The following is a 26,751-nucleotide window of genomic DNA, read 5'->3' on the forward strand; positions in this document are numbered from 1 at the left end:
AGTTACCTGGAGTAGCACGCTCCGTCTGTTCCCAAGTTCCATCGAAACGCGTCTGCAGCTCCCGAGCCCCGAGCACCGCTAAATTCGCGCGCCCAAGTATCGTCTGCGTGTTCACGGGATCGAAAAACCGCTGTTCCGCTCGCGATGCCCGCCGCTGCATTCCATCAAGCGTCGAGCTTTGCCGAGCAGCGTCGAAACTTTGGGATTTTCCCTCGCCGCGAATCGGCCCCCAAGATAAATCCTCCCGAGGCTGTTGGAGAAGCGGACGAGCAGTTGGAAGCGTAACGTCCCCTCCGCTACAGAAATATACCAGGGTTCCTCGGAATTCAGTCCGCCCTGAGTGTCCACTGTTCCAAATGACCGCCCCTCTGGAGACAGTCTCGCGGGTAGGGGAAGTCAGTTTCCTCGACTGAGATTGGAATTCGATTCGCGTCGTTTGTTTGTCCGAGCGAAGTTTGCGGCAAGAGCGCCCGGGATGGTCCTTCTCTTTAACTTGTTAACAGGGTTATCCCTCGATCAGAAACCAGCTCTAAGCCCCGGTAACTAAGAAATAACGATGACAAAGAATGTCCCGAGCGACCGGCGGCCACGGTACAAACTGTTAGCAGCGCGGAGCTCGGCACCTGTAACGAGTCTCGACCCCTGGCAACTAACTTTCGCCTCGCTCTCGAAGCGAACGAGATCGCGTCGGCGGTCGCCACAGGATACGCGGGAATTAATTGAATCGCTCGTCGCTAATTAATATCCAATCCCATGGAACTCGTCCGTGGCTGGTCCCAAGCGAGTCGTCCGTGCCGTTTCGATCCAGCTACTCCTCGCAGCCTGGTCCACAGAATTCCATTACAGGCTGAGACCGGGGCTGGTCTACGCACGTCGCGTCTCCAACGACTGCAATTCCATTACCGGCTAACGTCGCTGCGACCCGGAAGGTCTTTTAAGCATTCCTTCGCCGCTGAAGCGCCGGGGATCGGTCGATCTCCGAACACGCTGCGTCGAGCTTAGGGGTACCGAGCCCTAGCGATGTATCGCGGCGACGGGCCATTTAGGAAGATCTATACGCCGCTCCGGATCCACGTGATTCTGCCGTGTAACCGTAGTGTATCTCGTGAACGAGACAGCCCAGAGATTAGCCCTCCGCTACCCCTGCCCACCACCCACTTCTCGCGCGCGTTTACCTTTCGTTGCTCCGGCGATACTTTTGATATCTGCACCTGCAGGCGGCAGAAACGACCCAGTTTATAATAACAAATGAACAGACACTGTGTCTAGGAAAGGGGGCATTGTCGCCGTTTCGCTGGAATTCTTTCAAAGGACATTCTACCAGCGAAATAAAGGCGGGGGATGATACAGAGGCCTAGAGAAAGTAGAACGAACACAAAAGGACCTGGAGGAACTGCTCCGCGGAGCGACGATCGCCCGAGGGACGTTTCGCAAAAATTTCGGCTGAGAAGGGAATCACCCCGTTGGTTTTCGCGGAGGAGGGAGGGTAGAACGGTATTTATGCAGGGACTTTCCTCTGCCGAGCTGGAAACGTATGGATCGGTGTGCGCGCACGTGCCTGTGCATGCCTGCAGCCCGCAGCTGCATGCACATGAGGCCCGTGCACGTGATATCGCGGACCAGTCAACGACGTACGAGTACCTTCCTGCATTATGCACCACGTGGGATGCAGCTACGTGCGCTTACGCACCCGCGTAACCATCACTCCGGCAAGAAAAATTCAGCTTCCTCGAATAAGCTAGCCGGTCCATGCGCGAACATGGAATCGTTAAGCAGTAACGGATAGGTGCCTCGCGAAACTTGCCGCTGGCGATCAATCGCGAAGAAGATTTGTACTTCGTAAGGGTGTCGAGGTTGATACAGAGAAATTGTAGGGGAGGCCGGGGCGGATTGTAACAAAACAAGTTTTCACAGTTTTCTCTCGAAAGTGTTTTCCTCGATCAGGAAATAATTTGCGGGATTTACTACTTACATACGTGGTGAACGTGAAGTATTTTGAATAAAATGTTTATTCGTATTAAAATATTTATTTGTATTTATCATTACATTTATGTACGCGCAGCTCATTTTCATTTCACATCTCTTTTTATTTTATAATTATTATTATCTTCTATTTTTTGTGATTTATTTGATTTCATGTACTTGGCGTAATTTTTTTACTTTTCTCAAGTCTTTTATGGAGATTAATAATTACAGTTCCGAAGCTCGCAGCGTCTGCTCGCCTGGAGTTCACTCTCATCGATCGGCGCGCCGCGCTGGCCAGCGTGTTTCCGGTAACTCTAAGAGCCGATTCATCGCGAGGAATTATCATCCGTACGGCTCTGAAAGCTCGCCGTGTTATTGGCTTCGATACCCCCGACCGGGAATTTCCGCGAGAGCAAATATCCGCTGCAATTGACGCGTTTTACCAACAGGTATTAAGACCCCGCGCGTGTTCCTCGGCAAAATTTGGCGATGCCTTGCGAGGACGCTCTTTCAATTCCCTGTGCCCAATATTCCCTGAATGTCGCGTTTATCTTTTCACTTGCGAAACTCGAGAGCTGGCTTCCCCGGCTCGCGAAGCGTTCGCAGGTTGGTTTCCATTAGGGGATGTAATTTCTGACTAGCGACGCTGGGAGGAGGATCGTTCGACCTGCTTCTGGAAGCTTTCCTAAATGTTTCGTGATTCGGTGCAGCCATCGATAGAAGCCTCTACAATTCCGTGCTGCGAGAGCTTCCGAGAACGAACGAACTCCTTAACAAAAATACCGCTGTCCCGGCTCTATAAACAAGGGAGGGCCCGGTCATACATTGAATCCTCGAGGCGTTAGATCCTCCTGGCGCGCCACCCTCCTCCCTATCGGGCTTTCGTATTTCTCCCGCAGCTTTAAGGGTGTTTAACTGCAGCCAGGAAATACTTTCATTACCCGGCGCCACAGTCCCCGAGATAGCCCTCGAAAATTGTGCTTTGTTTCTGGCTGTGCTTACGTGCCGGCCGGATCGAACGCATCGGAATTGATTCTAATTCCAGTGGAAATTGGAACCGGCCGCCGCGTAGCTCCTCCTGGCTCGCCGAGCGAATGTCCAACTCGCGCGGCTCCGAGAAGGGAAAAAGCGAAAAGGGGACACGGGAAACGAATTCCTTTAGTAAAAGCGAGGGGGTGGGTTTATTCATTAGGCGTACTTGTAGCCCAGAACGTCCGTAATTATGATCGCGGGCTCTCGTTCCGAGGCGCGCCGGTGAAATTGGAAAACGGAGACGAAATGGCCAGCCGGGATTCCAGCGGCCCGATTGAAAAATTCTGACGAGTTTCCAACGCTCGTTTGTCATGCCGCTCGCGCTGCCTTTTCGAACGCGCTGATGGATCGCCGGGCAATTATTTTCCGAGGGACAAAACGGTACCCTCCGCGACACCGTTTAGTCCCTCTGCTCGCCGTGAAAACCGCGGACGCAAGTAATCTGCCGGGCGACAGAGAGGCTTCTCTTATTACAAAGAAACGCCTCGAAGGGAGCCGTTTTCCTGATAGAAGAATAGGGTAGAACCAGGGCTATCCAAACAGTTTGTAATCGAGTACGATCCGCTGGCAAAAGGATAACAATATTTGAAAGCGCAATAGCGGATTCTACCTATGGCAGGCTCCCTTTTTACCTCGAGTAATGCAACGTTATTACTTCTGCCCCTGTAACGAAATAACGCTCCGGTACCTGCACGAAGAGAGAGAGAGAGACGTAGAGGGAAGGAGCTCGAAGCTTCAACTTCTGAAAGCTTAATCCAGTTGCAGGGGCTACTATCCTTCAATTTCCTGAAAATCGATCGGGTCGCCGTTCTATTCACGACGCCCTGACCTAGCCTCCACGAAACACGATTCTCGCCTACGTGCTCTAAGTTTATCATTCTTCCCTCGCCAACGACACTGAGTCCACACCCCCCTTGTCCACCCCCTTGTCTTCTCCCCTATACAGCTCATTCGCCCCGCGCCCCACGGCTCGCGCGTCCCTCGAACTTCCCAGCATCCAGCCAGCTTCGTCGCTCCCAGGGAAACGAACTCGATCAGCCTCCATAGTGCAGAACGCACTCGAGCCGATCCATAAATTTGTAGGTTTACAGAAACTGGGCTACAAGCCTTTTCTTCACAGTTCTGCCTGGTTGTGACAATCGATGCGCGTTGTTTCTAGCTCGGAAAATGTCAGCGAATACTCGTGACCCTAAAAAGCAGATACATTTACGTTTCTACGCTGCTAAATGCGGATCCAGCTACTTAGCAGAATCTCGATAGTCGAGTGCAACCGTCTTCGACCTCAGCTGCTCTTTCCAGGAGCACAAGATTGCCCAATAATTCAGAGGCATTCGCATTCCGCGTGTGGGAGTGTTTACAATTATCAGGCAATCGTGATAAAGGGATAGGGGCCGTAAAATCTCCCTCGTCGCATTGGCGAGCGGCGCGCAATTCCGCGCTGGCGTGCGGGAAAAATGGCAAGGACGGACCCGGTGCACGCTGCGCTCTGCGTTACGCTGCCTGGAGCTTTATGCTCGCTGGATAAGTAAAGCTTTTTATGATGGGATAAAATAGAAGCCGCATGAAACCGTCCGACGTTTTCCGAGGCAGATGATAAAGGACGTTGCTTTCGGTGCGGCGCACCAGCTTGGATGGAAAATCGGAGATTCGTCAACGACTGCTCGCGATACCTACAACGCGTATGTTATCCGAATTTATTATACATAGTGTGCTTCCTAATCCCATCGTAACTCGTTTCTTCACCTGCAGAAGGGGGATAGGATCGAAGGGAAGCAAAAGGACGTTGCGTTTCGTCCTGGGCCCGCTGGTGGACTCATCGGTAACGAGCTTACCCCACCTAGCAGTCCTCAGCCTTAGACTAGGTGGCGTGCGAGTACCCGGAGCGCTACTTCAAATTGACGAACTGTTTGAAAGAAATGTGAGCTGCTTGAATAGCTTAAACACGTCTCGAATAACGAGCCCTCGTAAGACTTCGAATTACTCGAATATATTTGAACAGATCACCAACTTTCGAGTTACTCGTAAATATTCGAATTATTCGAGTTACTCGAATACTTATGTATTTAATGTCAAATACTAGTCTATCTGTACAAAGCGCTAGTCAACTCGAAGTAATTCGAGCAATTTGAAAATTCTCGAGTTGAAAATTTATCTGCAACTAACTCGTCGTAATAATAATTATTGGATAAAATAATCGAAATTCGAGTTACTCAAGTGAATCGAGTACTGGCGCAACCCTAACTTAGACGCTGGGATTTTAGGAGACAGGACGAAACACGTGTATATATACAAATCGGAAGTTGAGGGAGAACTTGCGAGAAAGCTGAACCGGTCGACAGGCCCTCTGGTGGCGGAGTCGAAAGTATCGCTACAGAGTTCTCTTTCAACCAACTTCCCTGCGTACGTTTCACCGCCATCCTTCGAAGGAACGAAGAAAATTGTCGCTTATAAGTCGATCTATTAGCGTCAGATGGCAGAAAGAAGCGAACATGGTACCTATAACAGTTGGACTGCAGCGCACGTCCGAGTTATTCGGTTCTGGAGCAACGAATCCCTGGAAGGCTTCCGGTTCATTGGACTCCAAGTTCGCTGCCGCGCGAGCCCATTAAAAGTCTTCGCTGCTTTTCTAATTAACTTTCGAGGCCGGCTGAATAAAAGCGTTATCGTCTCCGTGGAAATCCGGAACAGTGTTTTTTTTTTTTTTTCTTTACCCCGGTGCGATCGAAAGAGTAGATCGGGCTGCGAGTAAATCCACCGCGGCAGCTTGCGGAGCGTACACACCGCAAGTTTGCCAGCCGTAATTGAACTTCTTTATGGGCCACTATCACGCATCTCTTTAAGGCTCCCGAAGTTGAAGTAAGCCGCAAGTTTGTTCTCGATCTACCACGTGGCGTCTACCGGCTGGCGTCTTCCGTTCGCGACAATATTTGCACCGAGCGGAATCTTAATTAAATCGTATCGGTTCTCGCGACGAATAGCGCCGCTCGCTTTCCCGATACTGTTTCGAAATCGCGCGTAAACAGGCGCGTACCTCGGCGGCAGATTGGATCGATTTTTAAATAAACGAGGATCGAATAATTTTCTAAGCGAATGATTTAACAAAGCTGCATCGATCAGCGGATTCGCTGGGAACGATGGAAATCCCCCTGCGATCGCAAGCGTTGCTGCCGACTCGGTTAAGCTCGCGAAGTACGAGGCTCATCGATCACTGTTTCTATTTGACGGTTTAAACGCTGTTGTCGAATTTCGATCGCCGATACGGCCGACGTTCACGCAAACAGCTTTAAGGGTTAACGCAAACACCTACTCGTTAATAGTTGATACTTAATTAACTCCCTCTGCGAGGCACGTAATTAATTCGATACGCTCGTCGACGGAACCCTGTAATTACTATAATTTAAAATTCCTTTGTACCCACGGCTAAGTGACTATACCGCGACTCGTTAATCAGCCGATAACGTGCACATGGGTAGTCCAAGGTACAAATTTCCAATTATGAATCTGTGCCTATTGTCCCGCGCCAAGTAGATACTTTAACGTTTCCGAATTATTTGTGAGTAGAATTCGCGTTACGAGTAGAATTCACGCGGTGAGACAAATGTTGACCGAAGTTCTATTTCGGTGAAACGCGTTAAAATTAAATCGCCGTTCTATTTGCCCATTAAAAAACCAGCGAGCCTAATGGATTCCTGCCGGATGCATTAAGCGCTTGTAGAAATTGGAGCTGCGGCAATTTAATAAAATATACGCCCGCGATTCAGCAAAGTATTTCAGCACCGCGCGATTCCGATAGTAGGACAATCGGTGATGCGCAATTACAAGACTACTCCCTTCGTGCGAACGGCCATGTGGAAAGCATTGGAACCGAACGGACAACGAAGCTCCGCTGGCACAACCTTTTCTCCTCTTTCGAATGCCGCTGCGCGCTTCAGACATTTGTCACGTGTGTCGTGACACAGTTGGTCGTAATAGTGACAACGAGACAGCAGAATAAAACCTGAAAATATCGTTAACTGGCGTGGGTCCGCCGCGAACCACGTGCCGCGTCTCCCTCTGAAAGTGTTTCACTGCGAAGCACCTATGATTTCAATTATCAGAGTCAAGTATTCAATCAACGACTAGGCGCGAGAGAAGCGTAAAAAGGAAACAGTTTAAACTACATTAGATTTTCCACAAAAAATTCATGAAAATCACGGATATGCCATAGGATATGCAGTGCACGAGAGAGACAGAGATTCCTTTCTTCCTTTTAGCTTTCCTTTTTCCCCATTATTTCCCTCTCTGCCTCCACGAGAGAGAGAGAGAGAGAGAGAGAGAGAGAGAGAGAGAGAGAGAGAAAGTAAACCCACGTTCCAAAGATATCGTAATGGAAGAACCACCCCGGATATTATTCCTCCAAGGATCTTCCAGCCCCAGTCCATCGCAAGCCTGTCGCGCATTATCTGCTGGCCGCAGCGCAGCCCGTTGCTCCTCCGCCCCGTCAAAGCCGCGCGAAACAATCCAGCGCTGCAGCCGAGGGGAAACTGTTAACGAACTCTCGCCGATGAATTTAACGTAGCCGCGCATAAATTTCCCGCTATCGAGACCGGGGGGCGAGAAAAAGGAAGCAGGGAAGCGGGGAAGCAATAAAAGAATGCAGAAGAGACCGGCGACGGGGAGGGCGAGAACTAGGCGACGTGGAAAAAGGAAAACAGGGGTAGAGTGAGAGGCGAGGGAGGAAGAACGAAGAGAACTGTAAGGGTCTTCCGTCCGGTTGATTATTTAAATGGCTCCAGCGACGACGAGGAGAGGAAGAGGGTCTGGCGAGGGGCGCGGGGGTGCAGACGAGCGGAGGGGTGGTCGATAGAGAAAGCGGTTTATTTTCTTTATCGGTGGGCGAAGAGGAAGAGGACTCGCGGCACGGGCGCATATGTGTGTCGATAGTGCACGGGGTGGTGATCTGTAATTTGTACGCGTATCCAAGCGTCCCGTAATCCCCGTGAAGTCGGTGAAACGTGACCCGTGGGGACGATTTTTACGCGAGGACATTCATCGAGAGCACCACCACCCAACGGCCCCCTCGATCGAAAAGGGAATGCGAAATGCATCGCCATTCCACTCGGCCACCGAACATCGGGGTTAACCGGGCGCGACTACGATCTTTCTCGCGCCCGCTGGAAATTAAAATGTTACTGGGCATCCCCTGGTCAGGATTTTCCTCCTCGATCGCTGACAACGCTTCTGGCTAACCGTTCTGACGAATCTCGGTTGCCCATGCTCGCTGGGGTCGGCACTGAGCGGGGAATTTCGACGCGTCTGACTCATGACTGGGCGATTCTACTTGCTTGCGGTAGAGGGGTTTCGTAACGACTGCAGAAGGTTTTATGCGCTTGTTATTGTTTACTGGTCGCTCTTGAATTACGTGAGGCTTTTCGAGGGGAAGGCAGTCGCGAATTTCTTACGTTTTCTTACGAGGGTGGAAAGAGGGAGTCAGGCACCGTCTTACGTAATATTTTTTTAACCTAATTTGCAATATGAGTAGCCTAACCAATTTTGTTTTAAATCGTGAAAAATGTTGAATCCAGAGATTGGAATATAAAATCTTACAAATTCTTAAACTGGGGGGTGGAAGGAGGTATAAAATTGCCAGAACTACCCTTCTATAATTTAAGGACGGCCCCCTAAACACTATGCGCTAAGTCTTGTGCGCGAAATCGCTTCGTGGATGTCAAAAATAGGTAAAATTGGTGGTGAAAAGAGGACAGTACATATGCGGGCAATTTGCATGTCAGCTTCCGAAGGAAAATATGGGAAGCATTAGCTTGCGAAATTGCAGCTACGTAAAATTCAATCACCTTTGTGAATGTTTCGTGCTTACTGTGTATTCTTGAGTAGGTATGTATTGCATTCTAACATCCCTCGAGTCTACGACTTTTGTCACTGTAATCTCACGTTACGCTCCGTCAAAGTGTCTCGAGCAGAGTTATTGCCCACGAGTTACGCGACTCGGCTATCGTCGAGCTGACGCGGAGCGCGACACAACCGACCGGCGCGGTAAATTCATCAAATGCTTTTAGAGCCGCGTCGGCACGAGGTCGTTACAGAATGGACGTTATAGTAGCTGCTCTTGCAAAGCGAGCACCGAGCACGGAAACAGCCTCTTCGCGGCCACTAGACTTCTTTCAACGAGACCTTTAATCCCGACTCTGTTCTGGCCCGTTCGAAACCGAATGCCACTCGTTATTCCTGCCTCTACTTGGCTCGTTCTCAGCCTCCTTTTGCTCATTCGCTTGCTGGCGAATCGGCAGGGAAAATTTTTTTTTTTTTTTTAAATTAAAACCGACTTTAAACAAATAAAAACGCGCTAAAAAGTAAAAAATAATTTTGTTCCTTATTTCATCTACGACTCTCAATATTTTTACGTCGGCGCCTCATCATTTGCACTGTGTAAATATAGCGCCGACTTAAAAACAATTGAGAGTCGTAGATTAAATAAGAAATAAAATTGTTTTTTACTTTTTAACGCTTTTTTATTTTTTTGAAGTCGGTTTTATTTTTTTTAAATTTTTTTATTTTGTACTTTTTAGTTATTTAAGTTATATAACTACATTTGTTTAAATAATATATATTAAAACCGAATCCAAAAAAATAAAAAAAGCGTTAAAAAGTACAAAATAATTTTGTTCCTTATTTAATCTACGACTCATTTGCATTGTGTAAATATGGCGCCGACTTAAAAAAATTGAGAGTCGTAGATTAAATAAGGAACAAAATTATTTTTTCCTTTATAGCGCAATTTTATTTTTTTGAAGTCGGTTTTAATTTTTTTTTAATTTTTTATTTTGTACTTTTTAGTTATTTCAAAGAAATATACGTCGCCTGATACTCCGTCCTTTGCCTGTCCCGCGCATACAATGTATAATAATGAAACAGATTTCTTATTTTTTGGTGTAACTTCAAAACTACTTGACCGATTTTGGTAATTCTTTTTCCATGACTAAGGTGAATGCCCCAATTTCTGCTCATGTCGTCATTTCTACTAATTTTGTATTTTTCTTATTATTATAAGCGTCACGTTTATACTATAGTTGCAACAAAATAATTCTAAATTATTTGAACATTTACGCGAGTGTTGCACGAGCTTGGGGCTAATCAAAGTGCAGCATAAGCAACGAAAAACTTTTAAAATGAGAGACTCATGATTTTTCGACCGTGTTTTAGCTGGTTGTGGTAGGAACAGGGTCACTATTGGTATTCGATAATTGGACAGAAAATAGTGTTTGCAGTAAAAGATAACAAAAGAATAACAAAAACAAATACCGTATTGTGCTCTGGATGTAGATTTTTTACTATTCTTGATTATTTTAAGTAGAAAACAAGTGATTAGGTTTAGGGTCAAGTAAATCACCGTCGTGTCCGCATTTCTACTCACCAAAATTTTAGCAACATAACCTGACAATTCAATATATGCTGTAACCTCTATTTCTATTCGAAGGCATTTTATTTTTTGTTTATCATTATCTTATGCTTTACTGCTGTGTTATAAAACATCTCCAATAAAGATGTAACTGATTTTAACCTGAAAAGGCAACATATTATGTGACCAGAAATTGGTACAAATGGTGAGTAGAAATACGTACATCGCTATTTTTCGTGAGCAGAAATACGGACATTTAAAGCATTATATTTAATTACAAATTACTAGTAGTTAAACACCTTGAAACATCTTTCTTAAATACTTTTCCACTGGTTGATTTATTATTAAAGAATTAATCAATTGCTCTGCAAATTTTGATGACAAACAAATTTTTTACACCTTCTTTCTGACGAGTAACCTCTTAAATGAGCAGAAATTGGGACATTCACCTTAAGCTGATTGAAGCCCAACCAAATGCAATAAGTTTCGCCAAAATCGGTTCAGTAGTTACGGAGAAATTCGCGGACAAACATAATACGTGTAACATACATACAACCCCTTTCTTTTTGAAGTCGGTTAAAAAGTCCCCTGTACGTCGCCCAACTGTCATCGCAAATCCATAATGTAAGTCTCCGAGAGAAATTCAGGATATCGAGCGTACGCAGATCCACCCAGAAACTCTTTCCCATCGCCCGGAAAACATTTCCGTTAATTTAATCCCCAGCTATAGTACTCGCGCGTTTCGCATCGATCGACTTGCAATCGTACATGTTTACAGCCCTCCGTATTTTTCCCCGTTCCACGCAAATCCACCGAACCAGTCACAGTTTACCCCAGTTACTCCCCCATTCTCCTCCCCTTACATAACAATTATCTAACCCGCTGCTACATCCCCGTGCGTCCACTCTCGCGGAACGAACGGAACCGTTTCTTCTCCTAAACTTACCCCTCTCGTGTCCGATAATGTTAGCGAATAGTAGCAATAGAAAAATACTATTTTTCGTTTTTCCGAAAGCGAAGTGGATATTAAGAGCTTGGTGCTCAGACCTCAGGACATTAAACTAATAAACAGGAAGCAGAATGTGTCTCAGCTTGTAAATATAACGACCCAATATTTATAAAATAATTAAAATTATTAGTTACTACCCCAGTTTTTATAAGCGTTCGGTGTTTACACTTTCGCTCGTCACTGTACATACGTACGACAATTAAGGCTCGAGGTGCACATGGTCAGGGTGTGCGACTTACCTCGAATGCAGGGCGCAACCACGCTGCACTGTGGGGTAACTCGAGGACGCCGGCGGAGGTGGTGGTGTGCAGTAGGCTGGTGGTAGCGGTGGATCATGTCTGTGGAGGTGGTTATGCCGATGGCTGTGGGAATAGCTCAGGGAAGCTCGTAGACTCCCCGGTAACTGGCGACGCGGCGTTGACTGATCGCTGAAACACAGAAACGAGAACGCTTTCAATATCTTCTGCTTCTTACTTCCTAGGTGGTCGTCGACCAACTGGATCCTTGGGATGAGTATAGATTTTCTTCTCTCGAAACACTGCATCGACTCGCCTTTACTATATTTCTGAGAGTATGAATGCAGAATTGAGATTATGAAGCTTAATTAAGATTGATGCGGCAAGTGGGACTTTGATTATTTAGATTGACACCATATCCCTCGGATGAATTTAGGCTATACTTCCGAAAACCGGTCAAACCCGATTGGGCTGAAATTTTGCAAATAGCTTCATTTTGCATAAAAATAACGTTTGCGAGAAGGATTTTTGGCGACTCGAAAATTTTTTTTTTACCATTTCAATGTCATTCTCTATCTTACCGACAGAGCGGAGAATCGGATTCAACAGTTATTCAGTGCATTCTCCTTATTAATCTCCTAAAATCTATAAAACAGAGATCAACTTAGAAAGAGATATCAGCTTGATACTGGGTATTAGTATTGGTTTTGGGTTAGTTTGGGGCGGGGGGCGCGCGCCCGCTCGCGGGCGCGTAAAGCATGGTAGCGAACCGATGTGAGTTTACACGGGGCCAAGCTTCAATGCATTCTTTAATCTCCTAAAATCTATAAAACAGAGATCAACTTAGAAAGAGATATCAGCTTGATACTGATCGGTCGTTCAGGGGGATGTTTTATTATTGTTGGCTTCGCTCCGTGCGTAAGGCGTCTATCTACAAGAGAGATCAGTCGCGGTCGGTAAGGTAGGGAACGACATTGAAATGGTAAAAAAAAAATTTCGAGTCGCCAAAAATCCCTCTCGCAAACGTTATTTTTATGCAAAATGAAGGTATTTTCAAAATTTCAGCCCAATCGGGTTTGACCGGTTTTCGGAAGTATCGCCATTATCCGTCTGCATGAATAATAAGTATCTATTTCTTTATCCAGATTCTTCAACTATCTAATTTATCCGAATGTTTCAAAGACCGGCTACTGGTAAACGAGTCGATCTGCTTTATTCGTCGTGGATATAATCGAGCTCTTAGAATTTAAGAGTTGTCGACAATCGTACACGTAACTTGCTGCTCACACCGGCAGAGTTTATCGCTGGAAGGTAAGGAAGAAACCTATGGTAAAAGGCTGTGAAAATGCAAGCCGCGCATTATCCCTGCAAGGTAAGAAAAGGAGACGGCTTCATGGATAAAACGAATGTCAAAATGTACTTGCACTGCATGAAAATCAGCAAAAGAATTTCAAGAGAGTATAGAGTAAAGTATGTTCTCCAACATATTTTTAATCAGAAATATCAGTATCCCCGGGGCTTCGGCTACGAGTCTTATCAGAGATAACAGGTTCGGGCTTCGATTGGGTTGTCCAGAGAACTGATAACGATTCATTGGAATTGAACTAAATTTAAAATTTATTATCAACGACGTCAAGCACGGTTTCCCAATATCAGAGAATAATCGATCACCGTCGGTTCTTTTAACGCAACCCATCCATTTGCATTTATTGTTCACTAAAAATGCCAACTGAGCGCGCTCTACGTACGAAGTGCTTCTTTCGAAACAAGTAGCTGTCGTTCCACTGGTACAGGAAATAATCAAGGTGATCGAGCTAATATAAAACGCAATTAAGCTTTTCCGCTACCGTTATCGATTTATTTTCCAGCTCGCAACAAATCTATCGGACTTCACACCTGCTAAATAATTACGCACAAAAGAACTAACTCTCGTTACATCCGGTGACGGCATCGCAACCCACCTGGAGTCCACCCGACGCACGAATTCCCACGGAACACGAAACACGAAACACTGTGCCGCGGATAACGAGCGAACACCCGAATGGAATTTTAAATCCTGTACCGTTGCATTTTTTACGGTGGCCATCTTCTACATGCGCGACGCTCGATACTGTAAAACGACGTTAAGAAAAATAAAGGAAAAACAATATTTTTCTTTTCTAAATATACCACGACAGTGGGTGCATTTTTAATCTAATTTAGTATATGTTTGGGTAAGTCTATGGAATTAAGATCCTTTTATGTCCGTTTTCTTTCAGACTGAAAAATCATTTCCCTGTGTGACAAACTTGGAAATAAGACTTTTTGTATGAAACATGTATTTTCACTTCAATTTTTCAAAAAGGAATTAAACCTATTTTGTAGTGTTTTGTGACACTGGGGGGTGTAATTTAACATTATTAAGGCGATGCCATCAAAATTTTCTTCAACGTCAAAAATGGAAATATGTCCTTTTAACATGTTATGTGTAAATACAGAATGGCACCTACTTCACAGAAATTTTGCCGCTTTTTAGCGATTTGGAACCACTGTGGGGCGCCACGTAGCTTCCTCAACTTTTGATTTCCACATACTATCGTTTCGTCTTCTAATATTCCACGGTGCCCCGTTCCCAGCACGTTCGGCGCGGCGTAAAAGGCCAATTTCGAGGACGTAGTTGCGCGTTATCTGGATCTCGATTTCGCGACTATTGTTGCGCCAGCAATTAAAGCTCCGCCGACACGAGCACCCCGGGCTACGTTCTAGCAGAATTATGAAAAATCACGCTGCTCTCGCATCGAGCCCGAGACTCGGCGTATCACTTTTACTCGCGCCGTTAAACGTCACTAATATTATACAATTAACGGCCAGCACGATCCAGCGTCCATCCAGAGGAAAAAGAAGCGTATTAAACTGCGCGCGTGTACTCTGTGCCGGCGTAGCGGTTTAATTCCAGCGAGCAAACGATTTTATCTACCCGCCTGTAGTGAAAACCAGTGTGAGACCGGAAGTGTCGAAAGGGCTGACTAAAGCCTCCTTCGCAACGGTTGCATTCTTATCTAATAACCAAACACTTTAAACGGCGCGGTATCTTGTCGGCGACAGATAAAAGGGGGGAAGGTACGCGAAGAGGGCCACTATGAAAGGGCCTTCCAAATGGAGTTGTTGCATCTGCTCGGGACATCGAGACACGGGCAGCCGACTGTGTACACGCCTTGGGTTACGTTACTCCGGGAATATTCCCAATATTCTTGCTAAGAAGAATATGACTCGAAGGGCCGAGCATCATAATGGTGTAAGTCCTGATTTTTATAATTTCAGACAATAACAGCTTTTAAGTCTTAAACGCTCCATCTGTTTACATTCACAGCGAATTAAATTATAACTCCATTCTTGACTGAGAAATAAGAACATTATTTCTCTTCAGCACTTAACTGGCAACAGCATTTCGAAAGATACTGGTGCAAGTTCGACTAATAATAAGCGTCGTCGCTCTTATCAGCACAACGCACGAACATTGTAATGTATTATCAATTAATATATAAAATAAAAAAAATTGAAGTATTTTAAAACTTTCAAGTAGGTACAAGGTGAACGTCCCAATTTCTGCTGATTTAAGAGGTAACTCGTCATAAAGAAGGTGTAAAAAAATTGTTTGTGATGAAAATTTGCAGAGTAATTGATTAATTCTTTAATAATAAATCAACCAATTGAAAAACTATTTAAGAAAGATATTTCAAGATGTTTAACTATTAGTAATTTGTAATTAACTATATAATGCTCCTAAATGTCCGTATTTCTGCTCATGAAAAATAGCGATGTATTTATTGCCCCAAGCTCGTGCAACACTCGCGTAAATGTTTAAATAATTTAGAATTACTTTGTTGCGACTATAGTACAAACGTAACGCATATAATAATAAGAAAAGTACGAAATGAGCAGAAATGGGGACATTCACCTTATATGCACATATTTATTATGGTAGTATTTTAAGCCTTTAGCTGTGATCCCACAACTGCAATGCATATGTAGAGTTTTTTTATAACAGTAAACGCAAAACATTATTTTACGAGAAACACCATGCAAGTGACTTACACCACTGTGAGTCTCGACCCTCCAATTGTTGCAAAAGTTACTTTAGAATTTAGATATTCTCTAACAGCGTGTATGTTATGTTTAGACATTTCCTTCGGTGACTATTTCAGTGGCAAGGCTCTTTCGATAGAATAAAAAAAATATATGATTCCGGGAAAGTAACTCGGGGAAGCATAAGATTAAAGTATTTAAAGTTGCCTGTATTTTCGGTCGCCCCCGGCAAAAGAGCGCCAAATGGTTCTACCGAGAACGACGTAATTACTGAAGCCGACCCTGAATGCGCGTGCACCTATGTCGGGTGCAACGTAGTAGAAACTAGATCCCTGGTAAATAAATTACGCGAACTTAACTCGCGAATCCTCCAAGGAGAGGATCAAAGGGCCTGCGTTTCAATTACGAGGAAAATATGTGGCAGCCTGAATTATCGCCGTGCAATATCGGATTTTTGCAATGATACGCTGGAAATTACACGCAAATAATCGCCGGGGGTCCGCGTAATTTACAGGGAAAGGCTTGCCTCCTAACGCGAGATTTAAACTTTAGAACGAAATGCGTGCACAGGTCACGTCCCAAGCCTCCTCGGTGCTCCAAACTAATTATCGATTAATTCGTATCGCCGGAAGATATTCTTCGTTATCTATCACTCCCGATAAACCTATTTGTCCACCGTATCTCCGTGCACAATTCAATAAAGAAAAGCCGGTTTTATTTTAACCGCGATTGCTTCTTGATCAGAAGTACATAATACCTTGTACAAACATTCTCCATATCCCTCTAAACAAGCAGCAACGAGGGCACAGATTAGCGCTCCATTGCGACGAACAATTGAAGAGTCCTTGCAGAAAACACTGTGAGTACCAAATTTAAAAAAAAATATTTTTATTGGAAAATATTCTACGTGCCAATGGTAATAATATAGTATAGAATTTTAAGGCAATTTCCCTTTGCGAATAAGTCGCCAATAATACTAAAAGATACACATACAGGGTTTTCTACAAATACAATTCTTTTTTCCATGAATTTCAACTATATTATTAGGAAAACGAGAACATTTTGTAATGTATTTGGGTTATTGTATACTTAAGTAATTTAAGCATATTTAGCAACCAAAACAAATGAGATTTCGTAAATAATTTAAATTCAGGGAAGTTTTTTCTCTTTCCTGAAAAATTCGAGGACTTACAGTGTTTTCTACAAGTCCTCTTCAATTATGTACAATGTGTTACAAAGATGTGATTCTCCCGAACTTATTGCTTGCACGGAACCTGCACATTATCGGTTAGAGATTTAAGGACCCCGGGACATAGACGGAGAAGAAGTACGGGCTTCCAGGCCCGAAACTGTTCATTTTGGGGCGGGGCGTGGGTTCAATTAAATCCCCCAGCTTTTATCGATAACCAAGCGGGCCGCGTAACGAGCAGAGCAACGTTAATTACGCAAACGAGGGTAAAGTTTCGCGATGTCACTGTACGCGCTGGATATCCTCTGAAAGCCAAGCTTCCGGTCGCGAGATCCCGCTTAACGAGGAAAGACGAAGACGCCGGGGCGAGAGGAAAAAAAAATGAAACTTGGTAACGCGACTTCGTCCGAGGAAAATATCATTAGGGTGTCGTCGCGTCGTGATGGACTCGCTACAGGTGCCATTAAGAAGGTAAATTCGAGTCCCGGGCGCAACGAGGACTTTCGCGTGCCCCGTATAATTCTAAACTGTCTGCAGAGACCCGGAAAACTGCCGTCGTGAAATTCCGAAAAACCGGGACAACGAAGTTCGCTGGCTCGAAACGATTATGCAACTTTGATGGCCGCTGGGCGACGATCAACCCACCTACACCGGTGAGCGGGAATTATTCTCATTTTTCAACCAGCCTGGGTTCTACACATGCGCTCCTATCAAAAATATACGAAGCCGCAGAAAATTGCGTCGGAAGTATATCGAGTTGTAACGCCTTCAAAATGGCACCTCGATGTTTGCAACCTGAATAGGTACTCTTTGTCCTCGGTGCAAACACGGATAGAAACCTTGGGGGTTATTTGTATTAAGGGGTCATGCTCAGTCTGGAGGCCGAAAAAAGGGAGGTCTTTGGAAATTTTTTACTCAAAAGCTATAACACATTTCTCAAAAAATCTTTTTTCCTTTTAAGGATTGCATCTAGTACCGTGCATCGTAATTTTTTTATTTAAAAATATTTATCAATAACTAAGTTATTGTCCATCACTCGAAGGCTCTCTAAATAACAAGGCTTCTGCGGTGACCACTGCTGCTCGAAAGTCGATCATCTAAAATAAAAAATTCAAAAGAATTCACTTATTATATTATATTATCTAGTATTTGAACGAAGGATTTTTCGAAATAGTGATTTGGGAAAAAATGGCTGATGTTTAAAGTAAAAGTTTCAATTTTTGTCATAAATCATGCCTGATTTTCGTCAATTAAAAGAAAACTAAGCATCGGGTAAAAAAATCCTTCGTTCAAATACTAGATAATATAATATAATAAGTAAATTCTTTTGAATTTTTTATTTTAGACGATCGACTTTCGAGCAGCAGTGGTCACCGCAGAAGCCCCTTTTTTAAAGAACCTTCGAGTGATGGACAATAACTTAGTTATTGATAAATATTTTTAAATAAAAAAATTACGATGCACAGTACTAGATGCAATCCTTAAAAGGAAAAAAGATTTTTTGAGAAATGTGTCATAGCTTTTGAGTAAAAAATTTCCAAAGTCCGCCCTTTTTTCGGCCTCCCGACTGAGCATGACCCCTTAAATTGTAAGATGTATAACAGAGTTGTTTTTACTAGTAATATTTAGGTTTAGGACTAGATTGAAATTGGCAACATTGCCAAATAATATAGGGAGAAAAGCGAGACGGAAAAGTGGGGGAGTAATTTCGCTCCCTCACTCGAGCCTCGACGAGAGAAAGAGAGAGAAAGAGAAACTGTGAGAAGCTGCGAGAGTTAAACATTTAATTAGCAATTAATATATAAACATATATGTGTTTTATAATAAAGTGCGTCACTTCATTAATATCCCAACCAATGTTTCCAACAACGAATCCTCTGAGAGAAAAATTCGCAAGTTTTTTATTATTTAATGCGCACGAGTGTCTTTCCACGCACTTGTTGAAGTTCCTGCCGTACATTCGAGCCGATGCCACCTTTCAACGAGCACAGCCCAGTTTCGCCGGGGAAAAAGTGAAAAGCCCTTTCTTGCGCTCGGCGTTCCTGTGTAAACGCGAAATCCGTTTGAATATCCTACGTATCGCGCATTCATTAACGGAGCCCTTATGCCAGTTTCCCGAGAAAAACGGCTTTCCTCAATGCACCACTAAATACCTAATTAGTTCCGAATCGATCGTCTGTCTGTAATTCCTATCGACCTCCGCGAGTCTACGCGAATTACATAGAATTTCTTTTATAAAACTCCTTGTGGGCTCTCCGCGGGGAAGAAATTTCCTCCCCCTCTACATTTATTGGCGTTTACTTCGGACCAATCAGCGCACCTGTTCGCAAGTTTTCATAAAGGCGCGAGATTTATCAAAGACCCGCGAGGTCCTCAAGAGTTTAATATTCCAGCGGATAGGAAGCGGGCGAATTAATTTCTCGCGTGGCTTTTTATTTAGACCCCTTGTAAAATTGCCCGTGACACAGGCGCGAAGGGGAGGGAAGAGAGTGGAACGGCGAGGATTCATCGACTTCCGGCGATCAGCGTGCAAGCTTGTCGGATTAAAAATCACAATGGCCCCTTTGGGAATCATTTGCCACGCTTCTTCCGCGTTTATCATTTATACGCACGAAATCACGATCCGTCATTGGTCGAGAGAAGCTCGGGGAAAGGCGGGCGCAAAACGTTTAATTGATGATGCCACAATTCCACCGTTTCGCTTCTTCCTCTTCCTTTCTCCCTCGTTACACTTTTTTCTCTCTATTTGCCCTTCGAATAAAATTTCCCTTAATTGGAAACTGGGGCATTCAGCGACAGCTATAATTGAGAATATAGGCGCAATTTGCACTGACGCAAAGTCGTTGCAAGTTCTTTCATTCCGCCCTGGAAAGGGACCCCGTTGAATGCAGCATAAAAGGAAGTTGCTACAGTTAGTTCGACGATTGTAGTTTCCTTGGCTCGCCTTAAGCGGGCTTGGTATATTTTATGCACGCAGAATAATCTGTGGAAACGGCGATAACCGTGATAATCGGTACTGGTTCTGTCTCGCGGACGCTATTTTCGCGTGACTGTCTCAAGGTCTCGCGGTTAACAAGAAATGGGCACGTTTTATTGGACGTCTCCCGTGAAGGGAGCACGCGACAGTCGCCGAAAATTCGTCGAACCCGCATCCAAGTTTAGACAACGGACGTTCTATACTTGACCTTAATGGCGGTCGTCCAATGCCACGAACTTTGCGGTGGTCCCGGGATTTCTCCTTTCATCCCTTCTAACCCGTACCCGGCGACCCCGCGAGGGGCAGTTTCAACGATAAATCGAACGCGATCTTCGGAAACTAAATGCTCCAAGAATAGGTATGGGCTAGGTCCTGTAGAGACTAACGGCGACATTTCGCAGCGTAACGCGAATCAGCGCACAAAGGGGTAAATGAATTAAGGGCTCGCATACACCTCCAATGGATGAAAAAATCGATTTTTCCAATAAAGAATTCGCAGAAGCTACAGCGTCAAAGGAAGGTCAATTCTGTAGCCCCGGAACCGACGATTTTCTGTAAGTTCAAAAAAAACAAATCGCACTTTGACCTGTACCTTGAACTTTAAACGCTGTCTTCTCGAAACTATGCTTTTCAAATCGGTGCCAATGCTATTTCAAAAACTCCTGAACCGATTTGAATGAAACTTGGCAGGATTAGGCCTCGCATCGATATCTAGTCTTTGTCATAGCGATATTTTTTTAGGAGCCTCAGTTTGTTTTTCAGCGTTAAAAAACTGATGAAATTTCTCTCAGAAGAACAGAAGGGAACATTTCAGCAGAACAATTTTTTTTTAACGTACAGAAAATCGTCGATTCTTTTGAGTTTGTAGCTTCTATGAATTCTTTATTGGAAAAATCGATTTTTTCTACTATTCTAGGTGTATGTAACTCCTTGATCAATTAAATGAATTGAATGTGCAAGGGATTAAAGGAGTAGCAACTCGAACTCTGAGAACCTTAAAGGGTAATGACAAAGCGAGTATAGCGAATACAATACAAAATCTGTTTGAAGGCCTTTATTGTAAATACCTTCAACTATGATCCTAATTTTTTGTTTAATTTTTTTAATACAAAATGGCGGCGCCACAGCTCAACAAACGAAGCTTCTTCTGAAAAACAGTGTTCCGCGGCCGGAAAGATTTCTCCTTCAATTTTTGACTTAGAACAAAAAATAAAAAATTGTTGAGTTCTATATAAGATTATCTTGGAAGGTACACGAGGAAATTAAAAATACTGTTTTTTGCAAGAATGGTACGCGGTTGAACAAAACGTCTCAACAATTTCGAGGTTGTAGCAGTTCCGTGTTTTGTTCAATCACGTATTCTTACAAAAATCAATATTTTTTAATTTCTTCGCGTACTTCCCGAGATGATCTTATATAGGACTAAAAAATTTTCGTTTTTTTCTTCTAGCTCAAAAATTGCAGGAGAAATCTTTCCAGCCGCGGAACACTGTCTTTTCAGAAAAAGCTTCTTTTGCTGAGCTGTGGCGTCGTCATTTTGCATTAAAAAAATTTAAAAAAAATTGTGATCATACTTCAAGGTATGTAGAATAAAGGCCTTCAAACAAATTTTGTATTCCATTCACTATACTCGCCTAAAAAAAAAATTCAAATCAGGCTGCTCTTCCGGGCTCTACAGTGGCGTTACCCCTTAAGCAACCCTGACAAACATGTAAAATACCACATACACCTACACTTCCACCCATGAATAAAAGAAACAGCGAGACAACACGTAGAAACCTCCATTCGTTTTAAAGATTTACCATGATATTTTAAAAATCTACAGTACTTTTGATCAACACGTAAGAAAGTTCAAACGACTGCTTCACAATTTCCGCCCTCTCGACGACTTCCATCGTCCACCTCCCGCAGCCTCCCAAACATCGTTGAACCCACGATTTACCAGCACCCTGTGCAAGCAACTCAAGCATCGTATATGTAGATCTGGAATATTCGGTAGCCATCGCCGGGTAGGAGCGATCGTAACGATATTCACGTTGCTGGATCTAATAACGTTTCGTCTGCGTGGGTCGTTAACAGACTAACCGGGCATCGATATCGTACGGTAATCTGTCGACGATAGGATCGCAGCGAGCATCGCAATCTCGATACGTCCTGCATAATCCTCAAGATCCAATCAGAATACCTCCAGCCATGGATGGAACGCGGTCCATCGCAGCGGAAGCGCCACCCTCGTCATCGGCAATTTCGGCTCCGGAACTTGACAATGCACCACCCTCGACTCTCACTACGGGCCACCAACGTTTTCACAATTTTTTTTTTCCACCTCTTTGCAACGCTCATTCTCGGTTGAACGATGGGTTCGAGGGGCAAACAGGCGTAACGCGAGTAAATCGGTACCGCTACGCGTGCTCGCGAAATGCATCGGCAAAACGTGGCTGGGGAAAAGGAGATCGAAACTAAAAGGACGAGGTCGTGGGATTGATTATGTTGTATTTTATGCAGCGATGGAAGTGAAGCAGGAATGTTATCTGATTCGTTTGGTGGAGAATAGTAGATTGTTAGTGACAATGAGCTTGGTTATATCAATAGCGAGTGATTCAGAGATAGAGAACAGTTGGGAAATGTCGGAGCTCTGAGAAACGAGGAAGTACTCCAATGATAAATACGTGGGTTTATTAATCGACGAGATCAAAAGCTACCTACCCTAGAAAAGCACAGATGCGCGTTTATTATCTGGCGATACGATACTCGAGTTGAAAAGCCTCCGGTAGCTATACAAGCTTGTTAGAAACACGTGGACTAAATGACAATAAACGAAAAATGCATGAAACAATAATTACTCCGAGTTGAAGTTTCGGCAGCAATTTCCTACTAAGCTATGAGCAAACGGAGCGAAACACGGTGGAATATTTATATTCCGTCATGACTCGAGCGTTGTACCCTTCATAAACATACGCGTGTGTCAAGTGACAGTTGGCACACCTGTCCGGGGCACATTGAGACGCAGTTCGCTTCAAACGCAACCGTGTGCTCCAAGAAAATTTCTTTCAAATAATTGATACTCAAACACAAATTCAATATTTATATTTCCCGGCATCTCGGAGGAGATGGTCAGACGTCATAACTTCAGTTTTCATCCCGATTCTCAGCGAATATTATCTTAAAGCAAATATTAACAAGCTTTTCTAAATCAGCATAAAATTCTGAGTATATCAAGTTTATTCTGATAAAATGAATAATATCAGTATTAATTTTAATAACCATTTTATGTTAAGAGAACCGACTGTCCCGGACTTGCCTTATCCACAACAGCAGGGAGCAAAATATGCACCCTGTCTTTGTATACTCCATTCACCGTTGGATTAACCAATAAGCAAGATAAACACGTGCTTGGGAGAAAGTGGGATACCATAGAAATTACCTGAATTTTAAAATCTAACCAGAAACCCATTTTAGTAAAATGATCAGAAAAGCCTAAGAAATCGTACATTGCGGTAAAGCGATCACTCTGTACAGAGGGGCCTCAAGATCTTTTAAATGCTCAGGGCCTCTAAAGGTCTTAACCCGTCCCTGACTTCATTCTTATTAGAAGTCATATAAGAACGTGTTACCGTCCCTCCACCAATAACTTCGCAAAACGAATCGCTGGCGTTTGTCAAGGAATTATCGAGCATCCCATCCAGCCGACCGCTGAGCCACGGAGTACAGAGTTATACTCCTGCACAGTGGCGCGGCTGACGCGAGCGACGCGCTGGGAATCCGCATAAATGCGCGCCGGAGCGTACCTGTCTACGTTGTTGTTCTTGAAGCTGACCATTCCGGCCGGGACAGCCTCCCTCATCGCCGACCTGCACTTTCTCACAACTCGTTACGCACCGCACAGGACTCGTCGCGTCGGACGCACGAAGAATCGAGGAGCGCGAGCACAAAGGGGCATCGTCACGTGCACGGGACGGCGAAAAAGCGCGGGGGAGACGTCCTATCGAGACCGCGCTTCCGGACTGACTGGAGAGGAGCCACGCTTCGCGGCCGATCCACCCCCACCCCTGCGACGCGACGCTGCACGACTACCCCCTCTACAGGTATCTAATTGCAGCGTTCCGGCGAGCCAGCTGACGTCCTTCTTCTTGTCATACTATACCCGTCCTCGTCTATGATCACGACCCGATCACCATCGGACACCGCTGCCGGTACTGCTACTCGGGTTGTCCAGGGTCTGGGTTAGACGATGCTCCAATACGTAGGTGTAGGTACGTTTAGTATGTAGCGGGTGCGGTGCAACAGCGAGGGATGAATGGGATACAGGGCGGATGCAGGCATCGCAGGCTCCGCTTCGACTTATCCTAAATGTTGGCACGTTTCGTGATATTCCTCGTAAATATTCATCACTTTTCGTAGATAGGTATTTCTCGTCACTTTTTATAGACTCGACAAATATTTAAACTTCCACCGTCGAGTAACTTCTTGAAAAAATGGGAACGGAGTTTGAAGGCATACCCTAATGCAGTGGTTCTCAACAAGCGGCTCGCGAAGTGTTTTCTGGGGGTTATTTTTAGTTCAGCTTTCTTAGCGCTTATTTATTTTAATATGGCTATATTGTCATACTGTATTAATGATGTAACACTGATTTTTCATAAATGAAAGAAAGGAGAAGATGGTTACCCAGATGTGAGCGCAACCATCACACTTGTTCGCGATGGCGGGATATGGATTGGAACACTTTTCTTTTTTTTTTCTTTAATTGCACAGCTTCTTTTATTTGTCGATTTTAATTGTACATACTTTTATACTGCATGTTAGTTTGTAGGATGTATAATGTAACTTCTGTTTGTGTTACGCGCTCCCGCGCGACCAATAAGTGGTCGGCTCACCCGATCTCGTTGTTCCCGTGGTTCGGGTGCACCGAGGGTGCGGGTACCGATCTTTTTCGGCGATCCGCGAGGCAGCGGTTAGCCGCCTTTTTCTTGTTCGCGCTTCGCGAGTGGAAACGCGAGTCTTATTGATCTCTACGAACGAACGTTTCTCGGCCTCGGGCTTCGAGCCGATTTCGCAACGACAGATACTCGCTGTACGACAACGCGCATTTTCTGTGCTTCACCGAGACGAACTGTGTCTTCGGAGATTCAATCCGATCCTGAGGATCGGACAGAAAATATACACATTACCTAACACACGTGTCGAAATCTATTGGATTAATCCGAGCATCCACTCCTTTACCCTGTTTCGAAAATAGTCAAGATTTCGCGAGTCGGAGTCCACGTTGCTCAACGCTAAATAAGATAATTAAATATATTAGATATCTTTAAGTAAATATTATTAAATCAGAATTATATTCTGAAATACCTATTTTTAATCTGTTCCCTTTAGCTTATACGGGGGTAGAGTCGCAGGTTATTTTTTCAGTATTATAAAAGGAGATCGCGACTCAAAAAAAGTTTGGAAAGCTCTGCCCCACTGGCTTTGGATATATTTGATTTTTCTAGCGCACTCGAGGGACCACTTTGTTAATATAACTCGTTGGAAATTAGAATATTCGTTTGCCTGTGAATTTCATTCAGACCACCTCCCGCCCATTACTCGGAATCAGCTCAACAAATTCGATGGTTACGTTAGAAGTTTGAATTCGATTTGTTATACTTGCCCGGCCTCCTTCGCAAGATAAACGCGATCAGTCCTTATTCCGTTTCTGAATCGCGACGCTCGGAGGGACCATTGCCATTCGGTTCAGGAAGGTCTTGCGTAATTTAAAGAATCACGTGGCAGGAATTCCGAGGAAGATTATTATCCATAAATCAGTAGCCCGTGTGACTTCCTTGGTTTAATATTAACGTAAAGAACGTTGACTACGTCGTGATAGTGTCTCAACGAATCGTTGCGGGCGCCGTTCGCGAAACGTGGGGCATCTGTCGTTTATCGTTCCTTCCTAGAAACGAGTGACTCGTAATGTATTCAGCCAAGCAACTCATTCAGTCATTAATAGCGACGCGACCTTCTCAGAAATTTCATTATTATCAATTCCCAAGAATAACCGAGTCAGACGAATCCAGCTCCATCTGAAAATGGCAAAAGGTCGAAGGAATCCCTCAAAGATGACCTGAAGCTTCCCTGCGCTGGAACTTTCCGCGAGGACTAATAATAGAACTGCAGTGGCTCGAGAGTATGCACCGGTAGCCTGAAATTCTATTTGAAGTGGAAGGTGGGTCGTTTCGCAAATAAGAGGCTTCATTTACGTCTAGTACAATCGTTACAGCGAAACGATCGCAATATTTAGCTAATATAAGAAATCTAGCGCAAGTTCGATACCTCCCCCGATGAGAATCGGGGAGGCTCGCTCTCCGCTCCCCCAGCGCCAGGAGGAACATAATGCTTCCCGCAGACAGGCTCTCCGCAATTTGCTTACGAAACGATCGACAATTAAACATCGTTTCGGTCGCGCTGCAATACCACGCGAGTTGAAAGTTCAGGGAAGTTAGCATTCCCCGTTGCGTCGACCGAATAAGTGGCTGCTTTGAGCTTGGCTGGCTCGTCCGAAGCGTCGAGGAACTCGTTACAGTGGCTGGAAATATAGTTAAAGGTGTGAAACACGCGGCGTTAATTTCGGCGTTCGTTAAAATCGAAACTACGGCCCGGACGAACAAAGCGTTGCGTCGCGCCGCGGCGGAGGCGGCAATTGAACTTTCGCGTCACGTCGATCCCTTCCCCGGCGGGGAAATTCCTTTAGACCCGGGGCCATCAACTTCTCAGACGGTCTCAAAGCTGCTGATGTAAAATATCATGAAAATCTCGCGCGTACTTTCCAACTTCCCGGAGTCGATCGCTATTTATCGAGCTCCCTTGGATTTCGGGCCCTTCGCGATCCACCAGGCTGGGCCCCGATCG

At 44.6% G+C, this 26,751-nt stretch overlaps 1 protein-coding gene across 8 annotated transcripts in view; it reads right to left on the reverse strand.

The window, feature by feature from the left end:
* LOC143366817 (uncharacterized) overlaps positions 1-26,751 on the reverse strand; it is a 200,748-nt gene that overhangs the window by 119,081 nt on the left and 54,916 nt on the right. For 5 of the 8 annotated variants that reach the window (XR_013084827.1, XR_013084828.1, XM_076808212.1 and 2 more), the window contains exons 1-2: positions 23,658-23,877; positions 11,642-11,830 (exon numbers count right to left, since the gene is read on the reverse strand). The exons of 1 other annotated variant lie outside the window; for it this stretch is intronic. Coding sequence is in view for 3 of the 7 variants with exons in the window: in XM_076808212.1 (XP_076664327.1) it covers positions 11,642-11,830; positions 23,658-23,713 (245 nt within the window). In the remaining 4 variants the exon portion in view is untranslated. Of the gene's footprint in view, positions 1-11,641; positions 11,831-23,657; positions 23,878-26,751 lie in introns of those variants that run through there. 2 more of the 8 variants (XM_076808215.1, XM_076808214.1) reach the window with 1 other exon arrangement.

The sequence above is a fragment of the Andrena cerasifolii genome, chromosome 3, assembly GCF_050908995.1.
Source record: "Andrena cerasifolii isolate SP2316 chromosome 3, iyAndCera1_principal, whole genome shotgun sequence".
Classification (NCBI taxonomy): domain Eukaryota; kingdom Metazoa; phylum Arthropoda; class Insecta; order Hymenoptera; family Andrenidae; genus Andrena; species Andrena cerasifolii.